Source organism: Pteronotus mesoamericanus, unplaced genomic scaffold, assembly GCF_021234165.1.
Source record: "Pteronotus mesoamericanus isolate MK-2021 breed Mesoamerican mustached bat unplaced genomic scaffold, CSHL_Meso_final contig_702, whole genome shotgun sequence".
Lineage (NCBI taxonomy): Eukaryota > Metazoa > Chordata > Mammalia > Chiroptera > Mormoopidae > Pteronotus > Pteronotus mesoamericanus.
In genome coordinates this window covers 4,381,425-4,408,833 of record NW_026555239.1, presented here as the reverse complement: position 1 = coordinate 4,408,833, position 27,409 = coordinate 4,381,425, and the positions used below count along the sequence as shown (strand labels likewise).

Below are 27,409 nucleotides of genomic sequence, written 5' to 3'. Positions count from 1 at the left end.
GAGTGCCGGCCTACAACCCAAAGGGTTCCCGGTTGGATTCCCCATCGGGGCACAGGCCTTGGTTGCGGGCGGGGTCTCCAGCAGGGGGCGCATGAGAGGCCACCACACATGGATGTTTCGCTCCCTCTCTTCCTCCTTCCCTTCCCCTCTCTCTAAAAACAAATAGATAAAAATCCTAAAAAATAAAAAAAGAGACACACTGATCAGGCTACAGAGATACATGTAAGCATATATGATAATTTAATATAACAAGAGCGGTGTTTCAGTACAGTGGGTAATTGCTAGTTAACACACAATTAGTATTGTTATTTCACAAATATTTACAAGTGATACTGGCATGACTGGCTATCCATCCAGGAGAAAACAAAACTGAACCCCTGTTTTAGCCATAAGTGAAAATAAACTTTTTATTAAAGACCTAAATAAAACAATAAAAACTCAGCCAGAAGTTCTAAAGGGCTATGTAAACGCTCTCCATGCAGAGAAACGCTCTTAATCAAGACCAGACACCCAGGAGCTAGCAGAGAAATGGCAAACATTTGGCAACATTACAATTAGTTTTTGTATCACAAAAGATCACGCAAATGTGAATGAGAGATTTAAATGCAGAGAACATATATAAGGCTTGCGTTTCATTTACAGAGAGAATGAGCAAATAGACAGAGAAGGAATAAACAACCCAGCCTCTAGGAAAAGGAAAAGAGACATCAAGAGGCAGTTCGCAGAAGGGATCTCAACGACAACAAACACAGGGAAAGACAGACGCTCTGGTAACGAGGGGAGCAAAGAATGAGGCACCACTTTACACCCATCGGACTGGCAAAAAGCAAACCTATAAACCTGCTGTTAGCAGCTGTATGAGAAAAGGGTGCTCGCTTGCACCGCCGATAGAAATGAGAATTATTGTAAGCCTTGTGGGACGCAATCTGAAAATACCTATTAAAATGACAAATACACACAGCCTTTGACCCAGTACAGGTGGTGGGGAACGGAATCCCCCGTTGGCATGGAAACGATGATGCTGAGCGGCAGGGTACAGGCTGAGCGGGAGGCGGAGAGCGCTGAGCAAGCAGCTCTCGGGGGAACAAACGTGGGCACGTGCGTACGCCCTGTATTTACGATCAAACAGGTTCACATGAAGGATGTGTGGCCCAGAGCTTACACAGAACAATAAAGTCTATAATACTCTTTACTGTAAGTGTTATGTAGTCATCTGATTCTCACGGAAGGATTATTGCAACCAACCAATGAACAAGCCAGTGTAGGGCCAACACGAACGTCCTTGGACAGTTTTGTTCCTAGAGAGGAGGGTGAAAGCGAAACGGAGGAGACATGTTGAAACGCCGCTCATCCCCAATGGCAGGCATGTCCTCTTTGTTGGACCGAATAACAGTCTTTAAATCCTGGGAGAGCCGTTGCTCGGTTTTGTGCGCTATTCCCAGTGCCATTGCTAAAGACACGACACAGTTTTAACTCGCATTTGCGTTATTAAGGCCAATGTTTCTTAAGTCTAGACGGCCAACACAACACTAAGCCAGGCGCTGGCGCATCCTCGGCGCCAGTTCCCACGGCGTGCACGCCATCCCCGCGGCCACCTTTACGCTGCCCCCGCGGGGCGGCGCGCACAGACGGGGGAGAGCGGCACAGGGACACGCCGTTCCATGGCGCGTCAGAATGTTTATTGCCCTGGTTCTTAACGCATTTAATTATAAGTTTATAGAATTTAATTTTTTACCGGCTGCATTTAATAACTGGCTCACAAAATTAACAACAGGCTCTGTCGCGAGCTGGAGTGCGCCGCCGCCAGCACACCCCCGGGGGCGTCTGATGCGTGCGGGAAGGCCACGCTGCGGAAATTTATGCAACTATTCAAGAGAATGAATTGGAGTTCCGCAGGGGATTCGGAGGGACTGTCAACTCAGAAAAGCAAAGTACAGACAAGAGAATTCCACGCTGGTGGCATTTTTCTGACAGCAGCCCCCCACCGGACATTGCGTGTCCGTAGACATCAATCCACGAGAGCAGGCTCAGCGCTCAGGCTCAGGCTCAGACAACGAGGCAGCGTGATCTGGGGGCCTGGGGTGCGTGTGTGGGAGGGAGAAGAGGAGCCGAGCGCAGCAGGACAGCGGCATACAAGGACGTCTGCAGAGCGAGCCATGCCTGTGCCAACACCGCGCGTCACTCGCACATAAATACGCGCCCGTGTGCCTTCACGTCAGTCCAGTACCTTTCAAGACGACGTCCTCGGCTGGACAGTTGTTGAGGCTATTTATTGTTGTATAACAAACCACCCCCAAATTCAGTCGCTTAAAACACCCACAGCCACTTGCTGTGACAATTCTGCAGGCTGAGGACACGGGTTCCCTGCTTCATGGGGTGTGGGCTGGGCGCTGGGATGACCGGGGGTTCTGCATGACCTGCCTCGCGTGGCTGGCCGTTGATGCTGGTGACGGGCTGGGAGCTCAGCTGGGGCGGTCGGGTGGGGACCTCAGCTCTCCCCCGGGGGCTGCTCCACACGGGTGCTTGGGCTTCCTCACAGCATGGCAACGGCAGGGACGGGGGGCGGGGCAGAGGAAGCGATGCTAGAAGGCACAGGAGTCAAAGTAAACGGGCCTTGTAGACCCCTGCCAGGACCTTGGCTGGTATTTCAGGTGAAGCGTGGAAGCCTTTGCAAGGTTTTGAACCAAAGAGTAACATGCTCTGGCTTAATGATTTTAAGGGCTCGATCCATGGCTGGATCAGCCCAGCTGCGAGGATAATGGTGGCTCGTACCCAGATGAAAGCAGGGCGGGTGGTGAGATGCAGTCAGATGCTCGAATCACTTTGGAGGAAGAACCAACACAATCTCCTGACAGGTCGGGTGGGGTTGGGGGTGAGAGAAAGAGGAAGTGTGTGTGGATGCGAGGCTCCGGGCCTGAGACAGGGCCACCGCCAGCCGCCAGCCAAGACGGGGAGGCCGGGAGGCGGTCGGGAGGTCAGCGGTGCGCGTGCTGAGCCTCAGAGGAGGCGGCTCCCACATCCAGCCCCAACGTCACGCGGGTAGGTGGGGACCTGGCTGGAGGTGAGAGCGGAGGCCCAGCTTCCAGGTACACCGCGCATGTCGCTGGCATCTCCGTGGTGGTTAAAGCCACGAGGCAAGGTCACTAAGGGAGCTCATATAAGGAGACCCAACCCAAGGGCTGAGTTCTGGGACGCTCCAACACGTTCGGGCCAAGGAGACGGGAAGAACCAGCAAGGCCGTAAGGAGGCAGCGGCAGCCCCGTGCAGGGGTCCCGGGAGCTGGGGAGGAGAGGGCGGCGGGGGATGGGGGACTCCCCGGTCAGGTGCTGCTCACTCTGCCAGGTCAGGGCGCTGAGGTCTGGCCCATGACTCTAGACTTTGGGTTGGGGGCCTGTGACTTCACTCAGAGCAGTTTTGGGGAATCTACGGGGACAAGGAGCTTGTTGGGGGGGCTGGAGAGAAGTCAAACAAGACGGGGAGGAGTTGTGCTCTTCTTTTTAAAATAAATCTTATTTATTTTATCTTTAGAGAGAAGGGAAGGGAGGAAGAGAGGGAGGGAAACATAAATGTGCAGTTGCATCTTGCATGCCCTCTACGGGGGCCCTGGCTCACAACCCAGGCATGTGTCCTGACTGGGAATCGAACCAACAACCCTTTGGTTCTCAGGCCGACACTCAGTCCACAGAGCCACACCAGCCAGGGCAAGTTGGGCTCTTTCAAGGAGCTTTGATATCAAGAGGGGAAGGAGACAGAGCAAGAGGGCAGAAGAAGTAGGGACAAGACTTCCATGAAGACAGATGCCTGAATGCTGAGGAAAGAGTGGATGGCGGGACATGGACTGAACACCTTTCCCAGGCAGGCACTGATGGGCAGGGCCCAGCGCACAGCAGGGACCCAGCCAGACAGGCGCGCCCACCCTCACCCAACTTTCCCTGGCTCTGCCCTGCACCCCCCAACTCCAAAAGGAGGGTGAGCCCCGCCCAGGACCGCGCAGCGGCTCAGAGCTCAGATGGGTCCTTTGAAAAGAACATCCTGACTGCTGTCGTTAGACACCCCCTCCCCCGCCCGCCTTTGTATTAACAGCCTCAGGAAAAAACCCAGTGGCTGGCAAACATTCAAGCCAAACCCCAGTGGCGGAGGCAGCAAGTCAGGACTTTGTGAGGAATCGTCAGCCCGAGCCCAGGAGGCAGGGCCAGACGCTCCTCTTAGGAACGTCTATTTGTGGCTCCCGCTCTAATTTCTGAATGTGACAATGAATAAATATTAGCCTTTCCTTCTGCAGCCTCCTCCATCGGGGGTGTTCAGCCACATAGATGTTGCACCTCTTGTTTTCAGAACTGCGGGGAGACGGGGCCCAGAGGGCGGAAGGACATCACCCAGCATCTCACAGAAAGATGGCGGCAGGACAGGGAGGGGCGTGCCGGAAGGTCAAAGCCTTAGAGGGGACCAGAGGGGGTGCTAAGCTTGAGTTCTACCTCCTGCTTTTGTTCCTCCCATGCACTGACAAGTGCTCCTCCAACTACTGCTTGCATACCACTAACGATGGGGAGCTCACCACTAGTGAGGGGTTCATTCCATTGTTAAATGGTTCAGATGTTAGATCATGGGGGGGTGATGGGGGTGTTGGTGACGGGGATGGCGGTGGTGATGATGATGGTGATGATGGTGACAGTGATGAAGGTGATGGTGATGATGGTGACGGCGATGAAGGTGATGGTGATGATGGTGACAGTGATGAAGGTGATGGTGATGATGGTGACGGTGATGATGATGGTGATGATGGTGACAGTGATGAAGGTGATGGTGATGATGGTGATGGTGATGAAGGTGATGGTGATGATGGTGACGGCGATGAAGGTGATGGTGATGATGGTGACGGTGATGAAGGTGATGATGGTGACAGTGATGATGGTGACGGCGATGAAGGTGATGGTGATGATGGTGACAGTGACCGCGGCAATGGTGATGATGACAGTGATGGTGACGTCGTCTGACATTGTTGAACACGAAGCGCCCAGCAACGGCTCAGGCTCTTTCAATGGAACCTCCTTTCTGGCTTCCATAATAACCCGGCGCGGAGGAGGTCCCCACAGCGTCCTTGCGGCGGGGGGAGCGGGAAGCTGAGGCCCAGGGAGGGGAGTGGCTGACTCAGGGTCATGCAGCCCGTGGAGGAGGCGCCCGGGGCATCACCCCAGATTCGCGCCCGAGCGCTGCACCGCCCAGCGGCCCCCGCTGCGGCCCGAGCCTGCCCCTGAGCCACGTCCTCAGCTGCAAACCCCGGGCCTTCACACAGTGGGTGCTCGGGGAGGGTCTGCGAGGAGAGGCGTGGGCACGAGGGCTTGCGGGGACGTAAACGCCCACCTGTGCATTGGTGCCTTTATAGGCCATAAGCGTATCAATTGATTTGAACGCTTATGGATAAAGGAATGAGTTCACACACTTGTGAGCCACCCAGGTCATTGGCTGCTCTTTGTGGAAGGATCCTCTCCGGGACATCCCCACTGTCCCTTTTCCCACCAACCAGGCCTCTCAGCCTGCTGCCCTCGCTCATCCAGGCCTCAAGAACGGAGGGGCCTGCAGGGGTGCCCCCGGGCAAACCTGCCGGAGGGGGAGGACCCCATGAGCCGCGGGGTGGGAAAGGCTGCCCGGGCCTCGCAAGGAAGGAGACGCTGAGGGCAGGGCTGTGGGAGGGGAGGTGGCAGCCTCTCTCTGTCACCGCAGAGAGAGGAGGAGGAACCCACTTCTCTGGAGGCAAGCTGTTCGCCTCCCCGCTGACTTTGGTAAAAGAAAAAAATATCCGTCATGCCATCTGTTCCCTGAGCGGAGCTGCTGTGCGGCCTGGGGCTTCCCGCCGCTCCGGCAGCCAGACCCAGTTTCAGAATTCGAGACAGCTGCCCCCTGGGTTATTTTGGGAAGAGGCTCCGCTGGGAGGCACGCCCGCCTTCGAGGCATTTCCCGGGGCTCCGAGGCTGTTTGCACACCCAGCCCGCCTGCCAGCTCTTTCCCGGCCCTGGACGTCTGCCAGCTCAGGCCACTGGAAATATCCTGCTTCCAACTTCGGAGGCAACTTCAGCGGGCGTCAGATTTCTCAGGAAGGGCGGGGAGCCAGGGAGAGCCAGGGTGGTGTCCGCCCGGAGGGCGGACTTGGCAGTCCCCTCCTCAGTTTCCTTTGTGGGAGCATTTGCTCCGCCCGCCCACAAGCACCCAGACCCCTCGGGACAGTCCCTCCTCCATGTGCTCCTCAAGGGCAGCCCCTGTCCTTGTGAGCGGCGAGCTCCTGGGGGTTGTGGGGGGGGATGAGGGCAGCTCAGGCCCGGCGGACAGCATCAGAAAGTCCTGGAAAGGCGCTGGGCTTTCAGCCTGGGGGGGCGGGGGGGCGACAGAAAACAGTCGGCCGGAGGGTCGCCAAGCCAGCGGTGTCAGGAGGACCCAGGGCATCGGACACCTCCCTGGGGACGGGCCGCTGAGCAACCGCAGAGGTTTTCCCTGTGGCACTTAAGCAAAGCCCCAGTGTTAGCCACGGGGGTGGGCTGGGCCCCGGTTCCTCGGCAAGGAACTGAGTGAACCTCCCCGCGTGGCTCGGGGCTAGTGAAAGCCTGCCAGTGGATGGGGACCTGGGGACCATCACCCCGGGCGGCGGCGGCGGCGTGCGGGTGGGCTGGGACTTCCGGCCCTCAGCCCTGCCCTCAGAACCGGACCCTCAAGCCCGAGCGAAGGCCGCATGCCCGGGCTCTGGCTGCCCTGGGGGCCGGCACCTCCCGCACCCGGCGCCCGGGGAGGACAGCTGCGTGCGGGGTCCCTCATATTCATGCACATGTGGTGGCCCTTCCCGGGCCCTGGCAGGCTCCCCGAACCCCTCCCAGAAATACATTTGTTAAAATAAACTAAGCGAGGCCAGAGGTTGGCTCAAAACGGATCCACGCCTAGCAGGTTTAGAGACAGTCGGGCAGGTGGAAACAGGAGACGGCTGGGGGCCGGGGCGGGGGCGGCAGCTGGCCCGGAGAGGCCGCGGAGAAGCGGCTTTGGGGGCAGTCGGCTAATGTGAGGGTCCACGGGGCACCCTGTCCGCGGTGTCTTTCAGCTTGTGCTTGCGGAACAGGCTGTAGAGGATGCGCAGCGTGCTCTTGGAGTCCTTGTTGACAATGTCTGCGGCCAGAGGAGAGCAGGGAAGCCAGTCAGGACTGGGCGGGGGAGGGTGACCAACGGTCCCTGTGTGCCTGGGACCAAGGGGTTTCCCGGGACACGGGGCTTCAGTGCTCACTCCAGAAACCCCTGGCGAGCCGGGCCGTTGGTCATGCTGGGCCTGAGTCCCCGGAACCCCACCCGGCCCTGCCTCCTGCCTCCCGCCTCCCGCCCAGTCCTCCCTTGTGCCCCTCGTGTGGTGCAGAAACGCCTCAAGGGCTTGCCTCTCTGGAGAGGCCCGTCCCTGGGGACCCGGCCCCCATCTCCTCGCCCTGGGACCCCTCCCTCCACCCCGGGGTGGGTGGAAGCCATCCCAGGAAGCCTCAGTAAATGCTATGCACCCATGCCAAGAGAACGCACCAACACGCATGCTCCACCTCACCCCCCCACCCCCGCCACACAGCCCGCCCTGGGCTGCCGCCCGAGGGAAAGGGTGCCCTCACCTTCAGGGCTGACGGGGTAGTCAAGCAGGCCCTCGTCCTTTAGCAGCTCCAGGGCCAGGGAGACGTTGTGTAGCTGTAACAACAAGGCCCCATCAGACGCTGGCAAAGTGCGGTTGCCCAGGCCAGGCCCTGGTCCCCTGGTGGCAGCCTCACCCCTCACCCGGGACATTCGCCATACATCAGGGAGGCTGCCTCTGGTGGAAATGCCATCGCCGAGGAGGGCACCCAACCTGGGGGTCAAGGAGGGCTCCCTGGTGGAGGTGATGCCTGGAGGTAAGTCCACCGGAGGGGAGGGACTCAGCCAGGCGTAGGCGCATGGGTTCACCCTGACCTCTTCGGAGGTCGCCCCTGACCCGTGGTGACAGGTCCCCTCAGACCAGCTCGGTTTTATAGGCAAAGCATAGATAAGAAAACCAAGGCTCCTCGTGGCCAAGTGGCTTATCCGACGTCACGAGACGGAAAGTGCTGGAACCACGTCAGTGTCACTGTGATGCCTGTACAAAGCAGGGAGGGGGCCGGAGGGGTCACCCCTGCCCCGGCCACCGGGGCCTCGGTCCCACTTGGTCACGGGGTGACCTCGAGCAAGCCGCTCGCCCCCAGGCTGCCCCCTTGCTCCCCTGTAGAGCGGGGCCACCGCCGCCACCCCCGTACTCGATACGGGACATGGGGTAGGGAGCCCTGCTGTCCCTGGCCTCAGAGAAGACCCTCTGTTGGGGGAGGGCCGCCTCCTTTGCCACATCTAGCCTCTGCCTTGGGTCTCAGACACCACCAGACAGAGCCCACCTTCTACGTGGGGCGGCCGCCTGGAGTGGGAGGAAGAGAGGGTGTGGGGGGCGTGGGAGGAGCGAGGTCTAGAGCTGGCTGCGCCCCTGACTCACTGGGACTTCAAGCACGTCCTTCCTTTGATGGCCTCAGCCACCCAAAGGTCCACTCTGGGGGGCAGGACATCCCCGGCAGGTGGCCAGCCATCCCAGCCCCACAGCCTGCTTCCCACATGCCAGGCAGTTCCCATGGCAACCAGCGCAGGGACAGAGCAGGCCCGCGCAGGAGTCCAGCACCACCTGGGCCGCCTCCGGTCACCCGGCGGGAGGGGTCTCGAGATGTGGGTGAGATGTCTGTGCATCGGCCCCACCAGGCCGAAAGTCCCGGGTCAGGCAAGGCCCACATCCTGGCTGGCTCAGCCCCCCATCTGCACCAGGGAAACAGCCCGCCTTCCAGCAGCCTGCTGCTCCATGGCCGCCGGCTGGGCCCAAGGGGACGGGAAGGCAGGGCGGGAGGGAGGGAGTGCTCAGAGTCCCCGGGAAGGGACGCGCCCACCGGGAGATGAGGGTGGGTCACAGTCCTGGCCGAGGGCCCGGGGCAGAGTCCAGGGAGCATCTCCGGCCCCCGGAAGGGCTCCTGCCGCGTCCTCCCGGCAGCTGGCTCAGCAGGGAGGGGGCTGCCTGGCGCCACGAGGCAGCCCTTCCTTGGGACCTGGAGGGCACAGTGAGCAGGTCCTTCTCCGCTGGGGACAGCTGATGTCGGAGCATGAGGTGGACAGGGCAGCTGACTGGGGTTGGTCCCGGATGCGAGCAAGTGGGAGCGGCAGGGTCCGCGGCCCAGCGGGGCCGTCCCCTCTGTGGCTGGCCAGGAAGAAGCAAAAGCTGCCACCTGGTCCCAAGCGGGGGGTGGGGGGGACACCTCTGGGGACATAAGGGCATCTCAGAGTGAGCAGATCCGAGCTCCCTGCCTGGTGCCGTAGCTGGGTCCCCGGGTCTCCTCCCCACACTGGAGGATGCTGGAGAACGAGGTGACGGTGGTCGCCCTTGTCTACAGTCTCGCGAACACTCTTCACAGGGGTCGCGGGAGGTCAAGGTCAGAGTGAGAAGGAGCCAGCCCGCCCTCCCGCCTCCTCGCAGCCCTGCCTCTGATGGCGCCAGCGCCAGCGGCATGGAGATGGGAAAGCGTCTGGGACGGAGCCGTCGGGGGCGGTGTTGGCGTAAACACAGCACCACAGAAGTCCTCCCCTGCAGGACTCCTCAGAGCCTTGAACACGGGATGGTGTATTAGGAACCTCCAAGGCGACACCTGTTTTCCCAAGTTATTTGACTGTCAGGTCCATTTGTCTCGGGGGCCCCCAGGGGACCACTGTTTGGGAATCACTCCATCCATTTGTTACTTTCTAAAACAGCGATGGAGCATCGGCGCCGCACGGGCCTCGCAACAGGGCAGAGCAGACCCGCTGCGGCCCCCGCCGCTTGTGCTTGGAGAATTGCTGCGAGCGACTCGACAGAAGGGTCGCACGCGCTTCTGTTCATCATGCTCAGGCTGATGGCCACAGGCTGAGCCAGGAGGAGCCGCCCAGGCTCCAGAACTGCCCCGCCACACTCTGCCCGAAGTATCATTTTTCTTCCGAGCCCAGTTTGCGATGATGAAGGTGAAAATGCTGAGTTCCGCCGAGCTGCGGGAAGGTCACGGCCTGGGAGGAGGCGTTCCATCCTCAGGGGACGGATCGTTGAACGTGGGCGGAAGCAAGTTTCCCGGCTCCGGTGCTCTGATTTCCGCGGAGCAGACGGTCTGCCTCCCTCCATCCCCAACATCTCTACCTGGCATCTCACACGAACACTGTCGGCAAGGAGGGCCTGCTAATGACCAGCCCGATTTCATGAGGCCACGGTGCCAGGTAACAATTCCTCGGTGTCCCACCTTCGGAAAGGGCCCTCTTCAACGAACAGCCGCGTTTAGCATACGGTCCCACAGCCGAGGTTTCCGATAATCTACCAACCGCATTCGTTCCTGGGGTCAGAGCTAAGAGGCTGCCTCCCCCACCCCTGCCCTCATCTCTCAGACAAGATGTTTACAGTGGCTTGTCTTTGGAAGCTGGTTCTAAAATCGGGGGATTCGGCCAGCAGGCTGCATGGGGACATTTGTCCCCAGCTCGTAACTGGGGTTGGGAAGTGCGCAAAGTATCGAGCAAGGGCCTAGATGTCCCCTCCGCACCCGAGTCACACAGAGGGGACCCCTGTGCTGCTGTGGGTCTCAGCCTGTGTGCGTCCTGCCCTGTCCTTCTTCCCTCTGCTCTCACTGCTCACGTGGCAGGGGCTTGTCTGCGGGGTCCAGCCTCGGCACGGACCCTCCTGCATCCCTGCGCTGGCCCGGCAGCTTGGGGGGCAAGCCTTGTCGGCCACAGACAGGCTACGCCCCTCCGTCCCCGAGGGAGCCCGCCAGCTCCCCGGGAAGGAGGCGAATGGGGAGGCAGCTCTGGCGCCAGAGGCAGACAAGCCTGGGTGCCCCTCCGACCTCCGCCCGAACCAGCCGTGCGCTCTCGACTGGACCCCTGGACCCCTGCACTCTGCCTCCGCCTATGGAAACGGGGGTGGGGCCTCCCTCACTCAGGGGCCCAACGCGGGGAGGAGCTAGCAAGTGGGAGACCCACCAGGCCTGAGGGAGGCCCCTCATGGGCCCCGATTTGGCACCCACACACTTCACAGGGCTCTCCTGTATCCCCGCCGAGGCCGCAGGGCCTGCTCTGGCCAGCAGCGTGAGGCGGTATGCCCGCCTGCCGGTTCTGGGCCCCGGCCCGTGTCCCGCTTGGTCCCCTGTGCCGCCTCTGCCATCGCCATGAGAAAGCCACTCCAGGCTCACCGCCGGTCCCAGGACGGGGACGAGGAGCACCAGGCACAGAGCTACCTGCTGCAGCTGAACCCCGCCAACAGGGCTTGCTCCCCAGCCAGCCCCGGGCGAGCGATGGAGCCCAGCTGAGCCTGAGGTACAGGCACTGAGCCGGTGGCGGAGAAGGTGCCAGAGCCTAGGCCTCTCCTTGCGCTGCCACATCCACCCCGGCACAGAGCCGGGGGACCCATTACTGTGCGTGGGCCTCAGCTTCCTGGCTGGGGCGGGGTGAGGACGCTCTCACGGACAGGTATTTCAGGTGGAAAGGGCATTTCTGGCAGGACACAGCCTGTGCAAGAGCCCAGAGGTGGGGAGCGGCAGGAGCCCCCGCCCCCAGCCCCCAGGCTCTGAGGCTGTCAGATGGCGCTCGGAGGCTCGCCCTGCCAGCAGCTCCAGGTCAGGCCACAGACCCTGCCTGGACGGAGTCCCAGCCACCCCCCAGCCTGCAGGGCCCACAGAGCGACTGCCGCAAGGCCAGCCCCCCGCCACCGTGGCCAGTCCCCGCGCAGGGGGAGCCACAGGCCACCACCCCAGAACCCGTGCTTCAGTCCACCGCTGAGCCTCTGCGGGCACTGTTCCCGCCCCTGGCCCCCCGCCCCGGTTAACTGCAGACCAAACCCTCCTCAGTGTCACGGGTCACCTCTTACACGATGTCTCTCCTGATTTCTTCAGGTTATACTAACCGCCCTTCCCTCAGATCCCTCGCTGGCCCCCCCACAAGGAGCCAACAGGCCTCGCCGTGGCCCTGGAAGACCAGGTGTCACTGAGCGCACAGGGGCAGAGACCGAGAGATCGCAAAAGCAGGATGGCTGGCTGGCCGGCTGGCAGGTGAGCGGACAGCGGGATGGATGGGCAGCAGGTGACGGGGCGAATGAATCGGGCAGATGGGTGAGTGGGCCAGTCAACAGACAGGTGTCAGGGTGGACGGGTGGACGGGTGAGCAGACACGCAGGCAAACAAACTTCCTCCCCACCCTTCATTTCACCTGGCAGTGAATAGATAAGGGCGGGTCGTGCCGATACCATGGATTGGTCCGCTCAGAAGCAGATCACGAGGAATATCTTCAGAAACTTACCATTTCCGCAGGGGAGCTGGGCGTGAGGTAGAATTCCTTCAAGTGCAGGAAGAAGCCCTCCAGTTGTCCGATCAGCAGCAGTAAGATGACGCCGTCTGCCAGCTGCAAAGGAGGGCTGTGAGGCCCACGGCCCGGGACCCCGCGCTGCCCCCCACAGGCCCGTGGCCCCTGCAGGTCACACCGCCTCTCCCAGTCTCAGCTTCCTCTTTGAGAAAGAGCGCGGCATCCCTGGCCCCGAAGCACCGCTGGAAACCGGCCGGGGCAAGCACAAAGCGGCCACCGGCTGCCTGGCACCTGGGAGGGGCCCAATCAAAGGCTCCGGGTTCTGTTTCCTGTGAACCTGCCCCCTGTCATTGTGTTGACCACGTACTGGCCTGTGAGCTACCGGAGCACAAGAGAAAACGGAGTTAAGTGTAAAATTATTCCATCAGGAAAAGTCACAGAGGAGCATGGCTTGTTTTGCCGGCCGCTGCGTTAATATTTCTGCCTGTTCCGTCTGTGGGCTCAGAGATAAAGCCGCCTTCCAGCTCCGGACGGCCTCTGCTGATAGAACCCGATCGCATCTCTTCAAAGGTGCAAAACACAAGATCGGATATTGGAGGGAAACCGCCGCTCGAAGACCTCAAAGGCAATTTCTCACGGTAGGCCCTCACCGATGTTGTCCTCCCTGAAACCTTTTTGGCTGTTCTGACCCCGTAACGCCACCAAAATACCAGGGACTCCAAGAGCCCCTTTTATCCAGCCCCTCTAACCGCCATCCCCATCCGTGCCGCCACCCCCAAACGCCACGGCTTTACCAGCGGAGGGAGAAGGAGGAAACAGGTGGGGTGTGACCTAAGAAATCATCCTGTCTGTGCTCACATTCAACGTAACGAAACGTGACTTCACTGTGTGCTGTGCCAGGTAACAGACTACGCACCACATGGTCGTTATCTCATTCGCTGCTTGCAGTTCTGGGAGGCTGGTATCCTCATGCCCATTTCCAAAGAAGAGGAGCCTGAGGTTCAGAGAAGCCCAGGCCCAAGGGCGCACAGCCACTGTGGAGGTGTCCTCGGAGCCCGGGGGCGACACGTGCCACCGGATGTCTCCCCCCTGCCACGTCCCCGCGCCATCTCCCACGCAGACTTCCCCGGTGGCCGTGCGAGATGGTGACGAGCACCAGCTCTGGCCTCAGCAGGCTGGGGCTCCCATCCCAGGGCCACACGTCACTGTGGGACCCGGGGTGAGTCACTGAGCCTGTCTTTGCCTTCATGCGCTTGTCTGTAAAATGGGGAGCATCAGTCTCCCACTCAGGGTATCGCTGGGAGGCCTCCAGGAGCTGATGTGTGGCAGAGCACTTTGCTCGGGGCCTGGCGCACAGTGAAGGCTTTGCGGGCTCAGGCTGCCGGGCTCAGGAAGGGCAGCTCCGCCCTCACTGGCTGACGTCAGGGTGTGTCTGAGAAGTCAGCAGCTCCGGCTAAGATCGCTGCCGTTAGCCATTCAGTCCACCTGGGGCCGGACTTGACCTTTCACCCTGGCCACGCTGCATGAGCTCAGCTCAGGCGGCCCACGCTCATGCCTCCTCCCCGTTGGCCCACGTGCTGGCGATCTGCCTCTCAGCTCTCCTGACGCCCCTGTGTCGAGGGAACAGGCGGGCACCGGGCCGCCGTCCTCATGGAAAGCCACGCCCACTAGGAAATGCTGGCCTGGGGGCTCTGTCCCTGCCCCAGGAGATTTGGTACATGTCAGCTGCTGGGAGCCCACGGCCACAGGGCTGTGTCAGCACCTGCCACACCAGGCATGAGGTGCAAACCTCATTAACACCGTGGGGCACACAGTAACACAGGGAATGCTCATGTGCTTTGAGCCTGGTGTCTGGTGGTTATTTTACAATGAAAAGTAAGAACAGCATTGACGAACTCCTCTGTAAAGCGGGTCCCCATCTCACGGGACCCCCACAGTGTCCCTGGTCAGCGATGTTGCCTGCCAGCAACACCCCCAGTTGGGGCAGAGGACCCTAAGGTTCTGAGATGTGACACCCCCACCCGCCAGGCCACACAAGGCAAGGCCGACCCCCAGTGCCCTGTTGGCCCTCCTCCCTGACAGCTGTCCCCTGCCAGTGGACCCCACCGCCGAGCCCCTACCTGCGTGTCCAGATCCTGCACGGACAGGCCCAGGTGCTCCATCTTCTGGTTGATGAAGGTCACGATGGCCTACCCAGGAAAGAACGCGGACCCCTGGCTCCGGTCTGCGGCCTTCCCACTCGGGGGTCAGAAAGCCCCGCCCCTCCCCCTGCCCCACATGTGGCAGGTGGGGCCTGGGGCCCTGTTCCTGCCCCTGTGCCCCAAGGCCCGTGCAGGTGGCCCGCGGGCGGCGGTGCTGAGCGCCGGGTCTCCCTCACCTCTTTCACGACCTTCACTTTCTCCGGATGCAGCTGGAATAATTCATCAAAGGGGTCTCCTGCAGACAGACCCAATAAACACCTCATTACAACGCTATCGGTTCAGAGCCAAACAGGGACTTTTTTCCACAAAAGTTTCTCTAAGTAACCAGTCCAGAGGGAACTGTAGTTTTAGCTCAGGTTTCTTGAATTTAAAAACAGGCCTGGGTCTAAGTCACCGCTTCCCTGGCTGGGGGGCGGTCACCGCCCCCTCTGTGCCTCGGTTTCCTCCCCTGTAAAGCGTGACTGACAGCACCTGCCAGGCAGGGTCGTTGCAAAGGTCAGAGCGGGCCTGGGGGACAGGCACGCAGCAGGACCTCGATGACCAGTCCTGCTTTCTGCGGGGACGCCGGGCACTCTGTGCGCTCGGCCGCCACCCCTCCCCGTGGGAGCTCCCAGGACCCGCTCCACCCACACATCCTCTGGAGCTGCCATAGGCGGCGAGCTGGGGCCAGCCCCGGACTGACACTCAGCCCGCGAGGCCCCTTGCGGGTGCCTGGGGTGGCAGATCAAGGGCACAGAGCCCTCCCAGGCGTCTGGGCACAGACGGCCAGCACCCTCCACAGCCGAGTCACGCCGAGGAGCCTGGGAGCAGCACAGCACCTCGGCAGCTCAGGCTCCGGTGCTGCCTCAGCCACGGAGTCCCCAGGCCCACGCCGTCTCTCCGCAGCCCACATTGCTACTACCTGCAGCTGCCGCACCTCCCTTGGGGAGGCTGGTCCTCGGGCTCTGAGCACGCAAACTGGGTGGGAGAAGAGACCTTTAGACTCTGCCAAGCGGCGGCCGTGTGACCCCAAGCAAATCACTCCCTTCTCTGTGCCGGTCTGTTCCTTCATTAGCGAGCATGCGAGAGTGGCACCAGGCAGCACTGCGCACGCCGAAAAGCCCGTACACCGATAATCATGGCACAGACATGTGTCCCTTCTTGACCTATGGTCAGGGAAATTGTCACCGAGGGAGACAGGAATAGGAGGCAAATGTGTGCTCGGGTGAAACAGGCCAGAACAGGGTGAATGTGCTAGAAATGGTTTTGAGGAGGCCCTGCTCCGGGCCCCTGCCCCTTACCATGTGACCTGTCCTCACGCCGTCCCCCCAGCAAACACTGCTCGGCGGGCAGCCCCACGTGCCCGTATGCTGCCCCTGCACACACAGACATCCGCCATCCCTGCCCCCCCATTCCGCCGGCCTCTCCCCTGTCCTAGAAGCCCCTTGTAGGTCATTATTTCCAGCTCTGCAGGGGAGGTGCCCCCCATAGAACCCCCACCCTCACAGGCCTGTGTCCTAAGTGGGGAGGATTCAGGGAGGGAAGATAATGTTAGGATGGATGGGTGGGTGGTGGACGGACGGGTGGGTGGTGGACGGACGGATAAAAGGGATGGATGGATGGATGTGTGGACGGCGCATGGATGGATTGGTGGGCAGATAAGTGGGTAGATGGATGGACGGATGGACGAAGGGCTGGCCTGGTTAACTGACTAAAGAAGGAAGGAGGGAGGGCAGGGAGGAAGGGCCGGATCGGTCGGTCAGCCAACTGGTGGTGAGCTCTGCAACAGAAGCAGCAGCCACGATGTTGGACAATCACCGCGGAGCGCTCGCTGGGTGCTAAGCGCACCTACCGATTACCTTTTCACTCTCTTCACCAGCCTAAGGGGTGGGTGCCCCTATGAATCCCGTTTTACAGACGAGGAAACTGAAGCACCCAGGGACCAAGAGGCTTTCCCAAGGGCCCACGGCTAATCAACGGGAGAGTCAGTGCTTGAGCCCAGGCCTTCTGGTCCCAGAGCCCGCAGGCTCAGCACCGCCATCGTCACTGCCGATGGGGATGGAAAAGCTCTCTACCCATGCGAGCGGGGCCGTGAGAAGGAGCAGCCAGGCCCATGCTGAGACAGACAGGGGCACAAAGGGGCCAGAAGAAAGCCGAGATACAAACGCAGGCCGCAGAGGAAATGGGAGAGGACCAGAAATTAAGCCATGGCGTTTTGAGCACAGAGGTCCCCAACCCCCGGCCACGGACCAGTACTGGTCCCTGAGCAGAGAAGTGAGTCTGCAAAGCTATGCGCTGAGTGAGGGTTTGCTTGGCTCAGTTTGCATTCACTTGTATTACGGCCTGAGCTCTGCCTCCTGCCCCGTCCCTGCTCCACCCGCCCCGCTCCACAAAACCTGTCCCTGGTGCCAAAAAGGTTGGGGACCGCTGTTTTAACACGTCTCCAATAGAAATAGATTTTCTTAAGTTTTAAAAGTACTCACTTGAAGGTTGGTCCTTGTCCGTGCTAAGGGGGACATTGGAGGGGAGAGAAAAGGAAACAAAGAGTTAACAAACCTTGAGACTTGTAATTTTTTAACATGACAAGACTTGGCCCTGGCAAGGTTGATGTCGGAGCTCTTCTCTCCCGGGCAGCTCTGCAAGGAGGCAGCCAGTTTGAGCCAGCAGCAGGCCGCGCGCACCCGCCCCTGGGGCTCCTCCACCGCCGCGCGCCGGGGCTTGGTTGTTTGGGGGGTGGCCGCTTTCGTTTGAGGGGAGGGAGTGCATTCCACGTGCAGTAAAATGCACAAATCCTATGCTTACAATTTGTGTATTTTTACACACCTGTGTGGTCCTCACCCTCAACGAGGTATGGAGCCTTCCGGGCACCCCCTCGTGTGCTCTCGTATCCCCCCACACATCCCCCCACAAACATTGCTACTGTTTTGCTCTCCCACGTCGTCCCTGAGTTTTGTCTGTTCTGGAATCTGTGTAAATGAAATCACACAGTATGTGCTCTTGCGGGTCTGGCTCCTTTCACTGGGTTTTTATAGCTTTTGACTGGTTTTCCTTTGACTTCCTTGTTATATTTTCCACCCCACCCCCGCCCCCTAGAAGCCCAAAGCAGGCCCAGCCCCCTCGGGGCCAGGTGGCTGGGAGCTGGCCGCCGGGCGGGGAGAGGGCAGCCTGGAACAGGGCCCGCGCTCAGCACAGACGCAGATGCCAAGAGGGACAGACGTCCCTGGGGGGTCGGGCACCAGCCGAGAGCCAGAGGCGGGCTCACAGCGGCTTCTGGGCTCAGGGGGCAGAGAGGGCGATCTTAGGGTCATGAAGAGGGGAGGAAGGCAGTGTCCTTGACTCCAACCGCCCCCCTTCAAGCTCCCCAAACTCATTCGCAGACCCTGAAGCTCCAGCCTCATTGGAGTCAGCTCAGAGCAGGTCCGCGGGAGGTCACCTGGCCCCACTCAGTCTGAGGGGCGGGGGCAAGGCTTCCCCCAGGGGTGTCCATGGGACAGAGTTAAGTGGGCCACATGCGCTTAGAACCCGCTGGCGTGAGGGCCGGCCGGGCCTGCCTCCTCCGGCCCTCAGAGCGCTCAGCTCCTGGCTGGGGGAGTGGCGGCCCTCACCCACCGAGGTCTGAGCCCCACCCCCACTCTCTGGTGGAAATCCAGGCGCCCTAGACTGGGGGGACTTCGGGACTCAGGGGTACAGGGGTGGGGGAGAGTCACCTCACATGCATCTCTAACTCTCACAACAGCCCCGACAGGTAGGAACGGGTCCCCATTTTCCAGAAGAGCAAGAGGCTCCAAGAGGGGAGGTCACCTGCCCAAGGTCACACTGCTCACGCCCGGCTGAGCCCGGGCGTGGGCCCAGGTGGAGCTGCCCGCCAGGCCCGCAAGCCCAGGAGAGCTGGACTCTCCCAGCTGGGCTTCATGGGGGCGCAGTGGGCCACGGAGCTCAGTCCACCAGGCACCTTTCCACATGCCCGTGAGGGCCGGCGGGTGGAAGGGCCCCAGGTGCCCCACACAGGGCAGGGATGACGGGCAGAGCGTGAGCACCTCCACCTCGAAGGCCAAGCAGGTCTGCCCCCGCTCCCCCCAGCCTGCCACCCACTCCCACAGAGCCCCGCGCCTGCCCTGGGCCTGCCACCCACTCCCACAGAGCCCCCGCCTGCCCCGGCCCCTGCTGCGTCCCTCACCTGCACTCGGTGAGCTGTTCCACTGACTTCTCCGACTTCAGGCCGTTCTTGGTGCTCTAAGCGAGAAAAGCGAGGATGGAACCGTGGGGCCCCCGCCTGCTGCTCCGCCTGTGGGGGCCCGGGCAGCCCGGGTCCCCAGGAGACCCTGCCGCGTTGCTCCTCCGGGCCTCCTGGGCCATCATCGGCTCACGGTCCTTCCTCCACGGCCTCGAGCCCACGTGGGCTAGGACCGGGTCGGCCTCCTTCCCCAGGTATTCCCAGAGTCCGCCCAGTGCCTGGTTCACAGGAGTCAATGACCGAGTTGATCTGAGTAGTGGACGGATGGATGGGTGGGCGAGGGGATGGGTGGGTTGGTGACTGGATGCGTGGGTGGGTGGATGAGTGGATGGTGGGTGGAGAGGTGAGTGGATGGATGAGTGGGCGGGCGGGCAGGCGGGTGGGTAAGTGAATGAGTGAAGGAATGGAGTCCCCTCTGATTTACAGAAGTACAGACACAGCCACGAGACGGCTCAGGGGGTCACTGTACGTAACGGTAAGAACCATTTGCTTGAGTCAGGCTGGACGTGGTTTATGCCGTTGAGCGAAGCTAAAGGCAAGCGCTGGGGTGGGACGCCCGCTGCTGCCCGGGCACCCGGAGGCTGGGGGGAGACGGGAAGCAGGCGGAGCCCCGCCTGAGGTGCCGGGTCTGAGAGGAGTCGTGGACTCTGGACCCCTTGGCCCTTAGCCACAGCACAAGCCACGCACGTACCAGACCAAGCACCCCTCAGGGTGCGGAAAGCCCGGGATCCTTGTCATGGCCATCGGCTAGCAGAGGACAGACGATGCTGAGGACAGTGGCTAGGACTCTGGTGGCAGGGCCCCCAAAAGGCAGACGGCCACCTACGGCCCACGTGATGGGGCTGCCATCAGCCAGGACCTCCGTAACGCCCCAGGCAGGCGCCCTCTGCTGATGTAAGCGGGGTTGGTCACCAACCTCCGCGGGGTCTCTCTGGGCCCCTGCCAGCTCCCCTGGAATCCGGGGAGCATCTCCCACCCTCAGCCCCAGCCCGGCACCCACTGCTGTCCTGGTGCGGTTTCATATTTCTCATGGGTTTCTAGAACATCCCTGGCTCCACCCCGACCCCCGCATTATCCCCCAATCCGGGGAGCGGCCATGTGGCCCCGGGAAGCTCGCCCCAGGCAGTGGGCCCCGCCCAGCCCTTACCTCCAGGGTGATCACCTCCACCTGCACGTTGCTGGGGAGGGGCAGGTTGGGCCGGAAGCGCTTGGCCAGAGCCACGAGGAGGTGCAAGGTGGCCAGCAGGTCTTTGCCGAAGATGTCTGGGAGGGGAGAGGGACACGAGGTCAGAGCTGAGGGGCCGCCAACACCTGGGACCCCACGGAGGCCTCCTTATCGTCACGACAACCCTGAGCAGACCACGGAGATCGGTGTCCCGCCTGCTGGAGCGCTGAGGCCCGGAAATCTGCCTTCAGACCTAGCCCAGGCATCCCGTCTCTGCAGCTGCAGACAGCCCAGGCCTCAGCCCCCCCCCACCCCACCCCCCTTCCCGCCCGGCGTCAGACATGGGGATGCTCTCCGAAGCGCCGTTTACAGCGGGGAACGACCGCGCACTCTGTCCTACAGCAGGGCGCTGGTTGGACAAATCGTGAGATTTAAGCTGAATGTGACTTAACGCAGGGTCAAGGTTGTAAGCACTGGTTCCTGAATGGGAGACTTGAAACAAAGGGGTGAGGGCGCTGGCGGGCGGCTTAAAACAAAGGGGGCGTGGCCACTGTTACACCACAGCCACCCGACCTTGGAGAAGCTACACAGCTCCTTTCAGCCTCAGTTTGCTCATAGGGAAAATGGGGAGAATGCAGAGATTGGAATGGCAGGAAATTCACAGCAGTTAAGGGGGCAGAAACCTGGGTGCTTTGCACGGCCTCAGGTCTCACGAGCAGGCCCTGCAAATATAAACAAAGTAAGTGCACGAGGTGGGCCTAAGAGAGGCCCCCGCGGCAGGGCCGGCGGGCGAGTCATGGTGCCTGGAACTCTGTAACAGTGGCGTGTAATGGAAAAGGCTGCCTGTCGCCCTCGTGCTGGTGTTGCTGCCGTGACACCTCGGGGAGGGGCTGCGTGCTCCTCGGTTGGGAGCATGACTTTGTGCTCTCTTTGCACCTGCCTGCGGCTCCGCCTCCTTTCAAGCCCTCAAGGTGGGCGAGTCCGGAGAACCCAGGCTCACTGGCCCCGCCCCGCACACTGGCCCCGCCCCACATGCCGGGCCCGCCCCGCCCCTCTGAGGCCCGGGTACCGTCCACGCTCCACTTGAGCGGCTGCTCGTCCCCCTTCAGGCTGCGGTTGGCGGCCTCCAGGACGGCCTCGAGCTTGCGCCTCTGGCTGACAGCAGTCAAGGCGATCTCCTCCACGTCCAGCTTGGCCCCTGCCAGCTTCTCTGCGTTTGGGAGAGGGCAGGCAAGGGGAGGACGGGGAGAGGGGAGACAGCGTATGGGACTCTGCATGCAGGGGGACCCACAGCCAGGGTGCTTCCTCCTGGAGGCAGAGCCTGGCTCCCACCCTTGCGCCCCGCATCAGCGGTGGAACCTGTGCAAGCCCCGCCCCTCACTTTGACCACTCCTGTGCCCACCCCCGCAGCTTCCCCCACTTCTTTTTTGAAGGGCAGTGTGGCCAGTGGTTAAAGCGCACTCCCTTGCTTTCTTCACCGTGAGACCGTGAGACTGTGAGCAAGAGCCTCAGTTTGCTCATCTGTGAAATGGGGACAGCAGCCGCGTGGACCGGTTCTGGGGATGAACCCCACCTGCCCGACGGTTACAGTTCAGGGAGCCTTAGGCGAGGCTGTGGGATTGCTCCGGAGCCCTGTGTGTCAACGTGCTGAGCAGGCCCTCAGCTCCCCGAGGACCAGAGTCAGACCCCCCCGCCCTCCAGCACCCCCAGCTCTGTGCAAAAGACAGACTTCAGACCAACACGACCTCACATCAGCCAAGGGAGGGGTCGGTGGGGATGGCCCGGGGGCCAGGAGGCGGCCGTGTGGGGCCTTCCCAGCCTGGAGCTGCTGGGTCATCTCCTGGCCAGCCTTCCCTGCAGCGGCCGGGGTGGGGTGCCGGCCCTGGGTCAATGCAGGCTTGTCTGTCATCCCCAGCAGCCTGCAAACAGCAGGCACTACATAAATGCTGGCAAGGGAGTGCGGGGTGGGAGAGCCCAAGATGTAGCAGAAACAAACAAGAGCTGCTGCCCCGGAGTTGGGCGGCAGCGGGGGATGAGGCTGGGCGAGGAGCCCCCCTGTAGGGGGCAGGTGGCGGGGGAGGGGCAGCTACTTACGGAAAAGGTGGTGCAGGATGAGCCCATCGAACATGTCCTCCTCCAGGCTCCGGACCACAATGTGCTCGGGCAGGAGCTCGGCGTTGATCCACTCCATCAGGGTCTGCAGGCCCCAGAGCACGCTGACCGGGGGCCGGTCCCCCGGGCCTCGCCTTGCTCTGCGCTGCCCTCGTCCTGGAGTGCCCTCTTCCCCCCTGCCGGCTGCCACCCACCCTTCAAGGCCAGGTCCAACGGCACCTCCTCTAGCAAGCCCTCCCGGATCTCTCAGACTGGGCAGGAGCCCTGCTCTAGCTCCCAGAGGCCTTCTGCTTCTCTCCACCGCAGGCCCGGGCACGAGGAGGCTGTCATGGGTCCGTGCAAGGTGTTTGCAATACAGGGGCTGCGGTGTCCCATCCCAGGCCCTAACCTTTCCCATTGTGGGCCGCACCGGCTGCAGCTCTACCCACGGGCTGCCCCTGGAGGCCAGCCCCGCCTGGCCAGTGCTCCTGGCAACAGAGAATTAATGCCTGGTTTCCTTAAGGAAGCAGCCCCAAGCTCACCAGGGCCTGGCTGTAAACAGCAGGCTCCTCCACCCCGGGCAGGGACTCTGGAGTGCTGCCCACCCTGGCCTCCAGCAGACCCGGGCTCCCACGGCTGCCACCTGCCCCAGCATCGCTTGCCCTGGGGAGGGGGTGTCTTTTTTCACCATCTTACTTCCCTACTTCCCTTGTCACCCCTGATTGTCACCTCCCGGCTCAACTGCTTGCACCCACACCCTTATCTCAGGATCCGTGTTTGGAGGAACCCAAGCTGAGATGACATCTCGGCACCCTGCCAGCTTTCCAGAAGGGACCATGCTGGGTCGACCCTGTGTCCCCAGGCCCGACAGTGGGACAGGTGGATGAGGGGGTACGGGAGGAAAGGACGGGCAATGGGCCGCAAATCCTCTGGTAGTGGCAGGCGGTGCTGCTCAGGAAGCCTCCCTGGAGGAGGCAAGAGAAAGGCTGCGTGGAGACTGGCGAAGCCGCGCAGAGGAAGGCGGAGGCCCTGGGCCCGTGTGCAGCTGGTCCTGTAGCCAAGGACAGAGCCGTGCATGGGTGACACCCCTTCCTGCCACTCTGCCAGCCGTCTGGGGCCCTGGGGAGCCGAGTGAGCAAAGGAGCCCAAGCTTCGGGCCAATGGCCTGGGTCAAGCCCCAGCCGGCCAGCCATGTGTCCCCCACAGGTCAGGTCACCTTTCGGAGCATTGATGTCCCCTCCCTGGGAGGCAGGTGACAGCAGATCCCTCTCAATCCCAAGAGGTTGGCTGGTATCATGTATATAAAGGCCTACAGTTAGTGCTCAGTAAGTGTTCCTTCGTGCAGCCATTCAACAGGTGTCTGGGGGACCTGTGGTGTCACCACCTGCTAACCTGAGGTCGGGGGGGACAGGGTGACCTGCTGTCCCCAGCCCAAGAAGACGAAAAGCAGGATTGAAGAGGTGGCCTTACCTTTTGCAATTCTTCAAATTTGGGGTCCTCCCGGGAAGTGGGGGGCAGGAATTTCTTCTTTTCTCCTGGAAGCAGAAGCGAGCGTGACGCGTGTCTGTGGACCCCGCAGGGCCCGGGCAGCTATCTCGCTGCAGGTCACCGAAGGCCTGTCCCCTTGACCACAAGGGGGATTTGGTCCCGTTGCCTCCCACACACACACACACACGGGCACTCACACGAACATGGCGCACGCACACACTCACCCACACACACAGATGCGCAGGCACCCACACATGGGCACACGCAGCGACACACATGTACTCACATACAGACACATGCACATGGATACACATGCACTCAGACATATGCATGCACATAGACAGACACAGTCACACACTACACACACGCACACCCTGAGCAGCAGACACGCACCGCGACGTGGGCTTTGAACGCGCCTGGCCCTCCCAGTGCCCTTCCTGGCCCCGGCCCTCTCCCCACGCCCGCCCAGGGCCCCCTCAGGAACGCCAGCTCATTCTCCGACACCGCAATGTTTATATCTGGGGAACACGCTTTAAAACTATTCCTTGTCTATCTGAAATTCACGTTTGACGGGGTGTCCTGTTTCGTCTGGCAGCTCTGCCCACTCACGTGAAAGGAAGCCGCAGCCCCCCCAAGCCCCCAGGGGCTGAGGCGGACGGCCCGATGCCTGCCTGGCTCCCTGGCGTGGGCAGGATATGGAGGCCCCCAGCTCACGCTCGGAGCTCCAGGACCCTGCGCAGCAGCTTCCCCATGTTTCAGACTCACAGAACACACAACACGTCAGGGCTGGTAGGGACCCGAGAGACCATCTGGTCCCAGTGGGCATGGGGGAAACTGAGTCACCTCGTGGGAACCGCCTTGCCCGAGTTAACAGAACACATCGCCTCTTCCTTCCCGTGACCCTGCCAGGGACCCTGCTGGAGGTTCTGGAAACCTTCCGGGACCGCCCAGCCTGCGTCTTCTGACAGGAGCGGGGAGGCCTGTGAGCGGGCACCTGGGCAGTGGGCGGCCAGCGAGAGAGCGGACGAAGGCACAGCCCCGGCGACACTGCCCCCTCCCTTCCTGGGCAGATTTCTGGCCACTCAGTCACCCTGTGCTCCCGCTCTGCTTGACTGGTCTCTAAATCCACTGAAAAACAAGAGTAAATATTTCCTCTAACAGCTAAGCCCTACACCCTGACAGTGGTCTTCTTGCTGCTCCCCAATCTCACGCCAGGAAGCAGAGAACCCCAGCTTCCTGTGAGTGAAGTCGGCCGGCGGTGCTGACCGTGGCTGGCAGCCCCCCGGCGCCTCGCCCGCCGCTCCGGGCTCCCGGTCCTCACGCCTACTCTGAAAGGCTGTACTCCGGGATCTGAAAAAGCCGTTCTCTGCTCTTTCCCACAAGTCATTCCACACAGTTTCTCCGTCATCAATATATGTTTTAATGTCACCTAAATTCCCATGAGGCCACCTAATGCCCCTGCCCGGGGGGACCATGGGGTGGCTCCCGACCTGTTTGTTGTTACAGGGCAAGGACAGCTTTGGGCGCCTGCCACCTTCCTCCTGCCTCCCAACCACCTCCTTGGAGAGGGACCTCAGGGGTGGCGGCCGCCAAGCCCCCGCGCTCGGAAAGCAGACTTGCCAAACGGCCACACTGACTGAGCTGCTCCTGTGCTGCCCCGCCCACTTTTTGAAGAGACTCAACAGTGTGACGGGAACAGGCCAGGACACCCCCATCCTGCCAGATGTCTGACCTGTGCAGACCGCCTATGACTCTCTGCGCCTCAGTTTCCCATTTATACAAAGGAGGTAATAGCACCTCCCCTCAAAGCAATGAAGGAGGTGCTGCCTACAAGAAGCGCTTAGCACAGTGCCACCCATGGTGGGCACACATCGGTGTCCTCCTCCTCAACGTCCCCTTTGGCCTGGAGCTGTGCGGCGATGAGGGGTTTGGGGATGACTGCGGAAGGTTCCAGAAGCGCGGAGGGGCATCGGCAGGGGCCAAACAGAACTGGCGCTCAGTGACAGCTTGGAAAGTGTGAGTGTTCCCGGGCACGGCCTGCAGGGTTCTGTGGCGCGGATCTGTCCCCTGCACCCACCCCGCCCCAGCCCCTCCTGGACACGCACCTTGCAGGAGGAGCTCCTGCTCCACCGGCGGGCTCACCCCCTTGGGGAACTGCAGCAGGAGGTAGAGGGAGTCGGTTTCCATTCTCCTTGCGAGCCCTGGGGATGCCGGGGACAGAGGGCGTCACTGCCTGCACAGCCCCAAACCCGCTCTGCGGCGTTTCTTCCAGACCAGGGGGCAGGCGGACAGGGTGGGGCTGGCTCTGGTGGGCAGGTCACGGTGCCGCCCTGGCAAGGGGTCGGGGTCCCTGAGGCGGCCTGCAGCCAGGACTCCGGGGGGAGGGAGGCACACGGCAAGGGCGCCGCCGCCGGGCACGGGCTCCGCAGGGGACGGGCATCCGCAGCCGGCGCGGAGCGGCCAGTCCACCCGCTCCTGCAGCACAGGAAGCCCCCCGTGTACGTCGCCCAGGGCACCCCACCGTCAGGATAAAGGGGCGGCCTCTCCTCAGAGCTTGTCCGATCCAGGAACCCCTGAGCCTGGGGGGGGGGGGGGGGGGGGGGGGGTCTGGGGGCCTGTGGGGGTCTGGGGGGGAGAGCATGCTGGTGGATGCCACCCCCAGACCCTGAGCTCCTGCGGTGGGGGGTGCAGGGCCCCTGCGCCCGAGGCCACGGGGCACAGAGCAGCACCCCAGCCGCTGAGTGGGCTCCCACTTCCGTGCAGGCTTGGCGCTCAGAGGGAGGCCTGGCTCGGCCTGGCCCTGAACCCGCACAAGGCTCCCTGCAGTGGGGCTCGGGTGGTTTGGGGGTCTCACACTCAGGCCAGCATCCAGAGTGTACACGGCCTCATTCTGGGTGGGGGGGCACCAGCTGGCGCCGGCCGGGGGTGGTGGATTCAGACCCAGCCAGGCCTCCTTCCTGTTCCCCTGCCGACTTCCTCTGCTGCTGGGCCAGCAGCCCTGCCTCGGTCTTCCCCTCTCCAGCCCCCGGAACTCCCCGCGTTCCCAGCCCTAACAGACATCTGGGGCCCAGGTGCCCTGCGGCCAAGCTGGTGGTCGGCTCCAGCCCCGGCAGCGGGGCCCACAGCCGTGCTCGGACAGAGGCCTTCGTGGGGCTGAAGCTACTCCTATGGCACACTAGCAGCCAGCTCGGGGACATCCGGGGACATCCGGGGACCGTCCTGCCCTGAGGTGGGGCGATGGGGAGAACACGGTCGCTGGGCTGGCCCTGTCCCCTGTATCCCCAAGCCTCCCCTTAGACACCAGGATTAGGTTCGAGGGCTGTGGCCTGAGAAGAGGAAAAAGCCAGGCCTGGGCATTACGAGGCCCGGAGCCCAGGCTGGCCCTTCCTCACCCTGGCTGTGTGGCTTCGGGCAAAGCCCCGCGCCCTCCGGTCCCGACGCCTCTTCACCTCGCATGCCGCCAAGGGCAGCTGAGTGGACGCAGGGCCATCGGCAGCCCGGGCGCTCCTTTCTCTGCCCCAGGCCTCCGTCTCCCCCTTTGAAGCCTCGGGGTGCATGGGGCTTGGGGGAGAAGCCATGGGGAACGGGAATCCATTCTCGTGGCTGCACAGAGTGGGGCCGAGCCCTCCCGCCTATCTGGGCCCGGTGGGGGGAAGGAGTCGTGCCTTCCAGCGTGCGGGGGTGATGAGGGCTCGGGGCCACTCGCCCTCGCTCCCCCCGCTGAGATTGCGCCCTCTGGGCTCGGTTCCCCCTGCCCCTCGGGCCTTCCCGGGGCGGACTCGGACTCCCAAGCATTGGGGACAGAGAGGACCAGCGGCCGGGGTTTCCCAGGGAGGGGATGCCAGGAGGACTCTCACCTGGGGGCTTCCTCCACGCCAGGAAACCGAGGCCACAGAG

The 27,409-nt window shown here is 62.0% G+C and overlaps 1 protein-coding gene across 1 annotated transcript; it reads right to left on the bottom strand.

The window, feature by feature from the left end:
* Window positions 1-6,978: 6,978 nt before the first annotated feature.
* PARVG (parvin gamma) lies at window positions 6,979-25,702 on the bottom strand. The gene is made up of 12 exons (XM_054582579.1): window positions 25,618-25,702; window positions 23,495-23,559; window positions 22,028-22,130; window positions 21,003-21,143; window positions 19,916-20,031; window positions 18,712-18,767; window positions 17,018-17,040; window positions 14,732-14,790; window positions 14,475-14,543; window positions 12,352-12,453; window positions 7,626-7,698; window positions 6,979-7,146 (listed from the first exon to the last, which is right to left on the bottom strand). The coding sequence occupies exons 1-12, from the start codon at window positions 25,697-25,699 to the stop codon at window positions 7,037-7,039; spliced, it is 999 nt and encodes a 332-aa protein (XP_054438554.1). The 5' UTR covers window positions 25,700-25,702; the 3' UTR covers window positions 6,979-7,036.
* Between the last annotated feature and the right edge of the window lie 1,707 nt (window positions 25,703-27,409).

Coding starts and splice junctions, on each gene's coding strand:
- PARVG (XM_054582579.1), bottom strand. CDS start 25,699: ATGGAAACCGACTCCCTCTACCTCCTGCTGCAGTTCCCCAAGGGGGTG. Junction 20,032..21,002: donor GCTCAAGTGGAGCGTGGACG/GTACCCGGGCCT, acceptor CTCCCCTCCCAG/ACATCTTCGGCAAAGACCTG. Junction 14,544..14,731: donor AAGTGAAGGTCGTGAAAGAG/GTGAGGGAGACC, acceptor TTTCCTGGGTAG/GCCATCGTGACCTTCATCAA.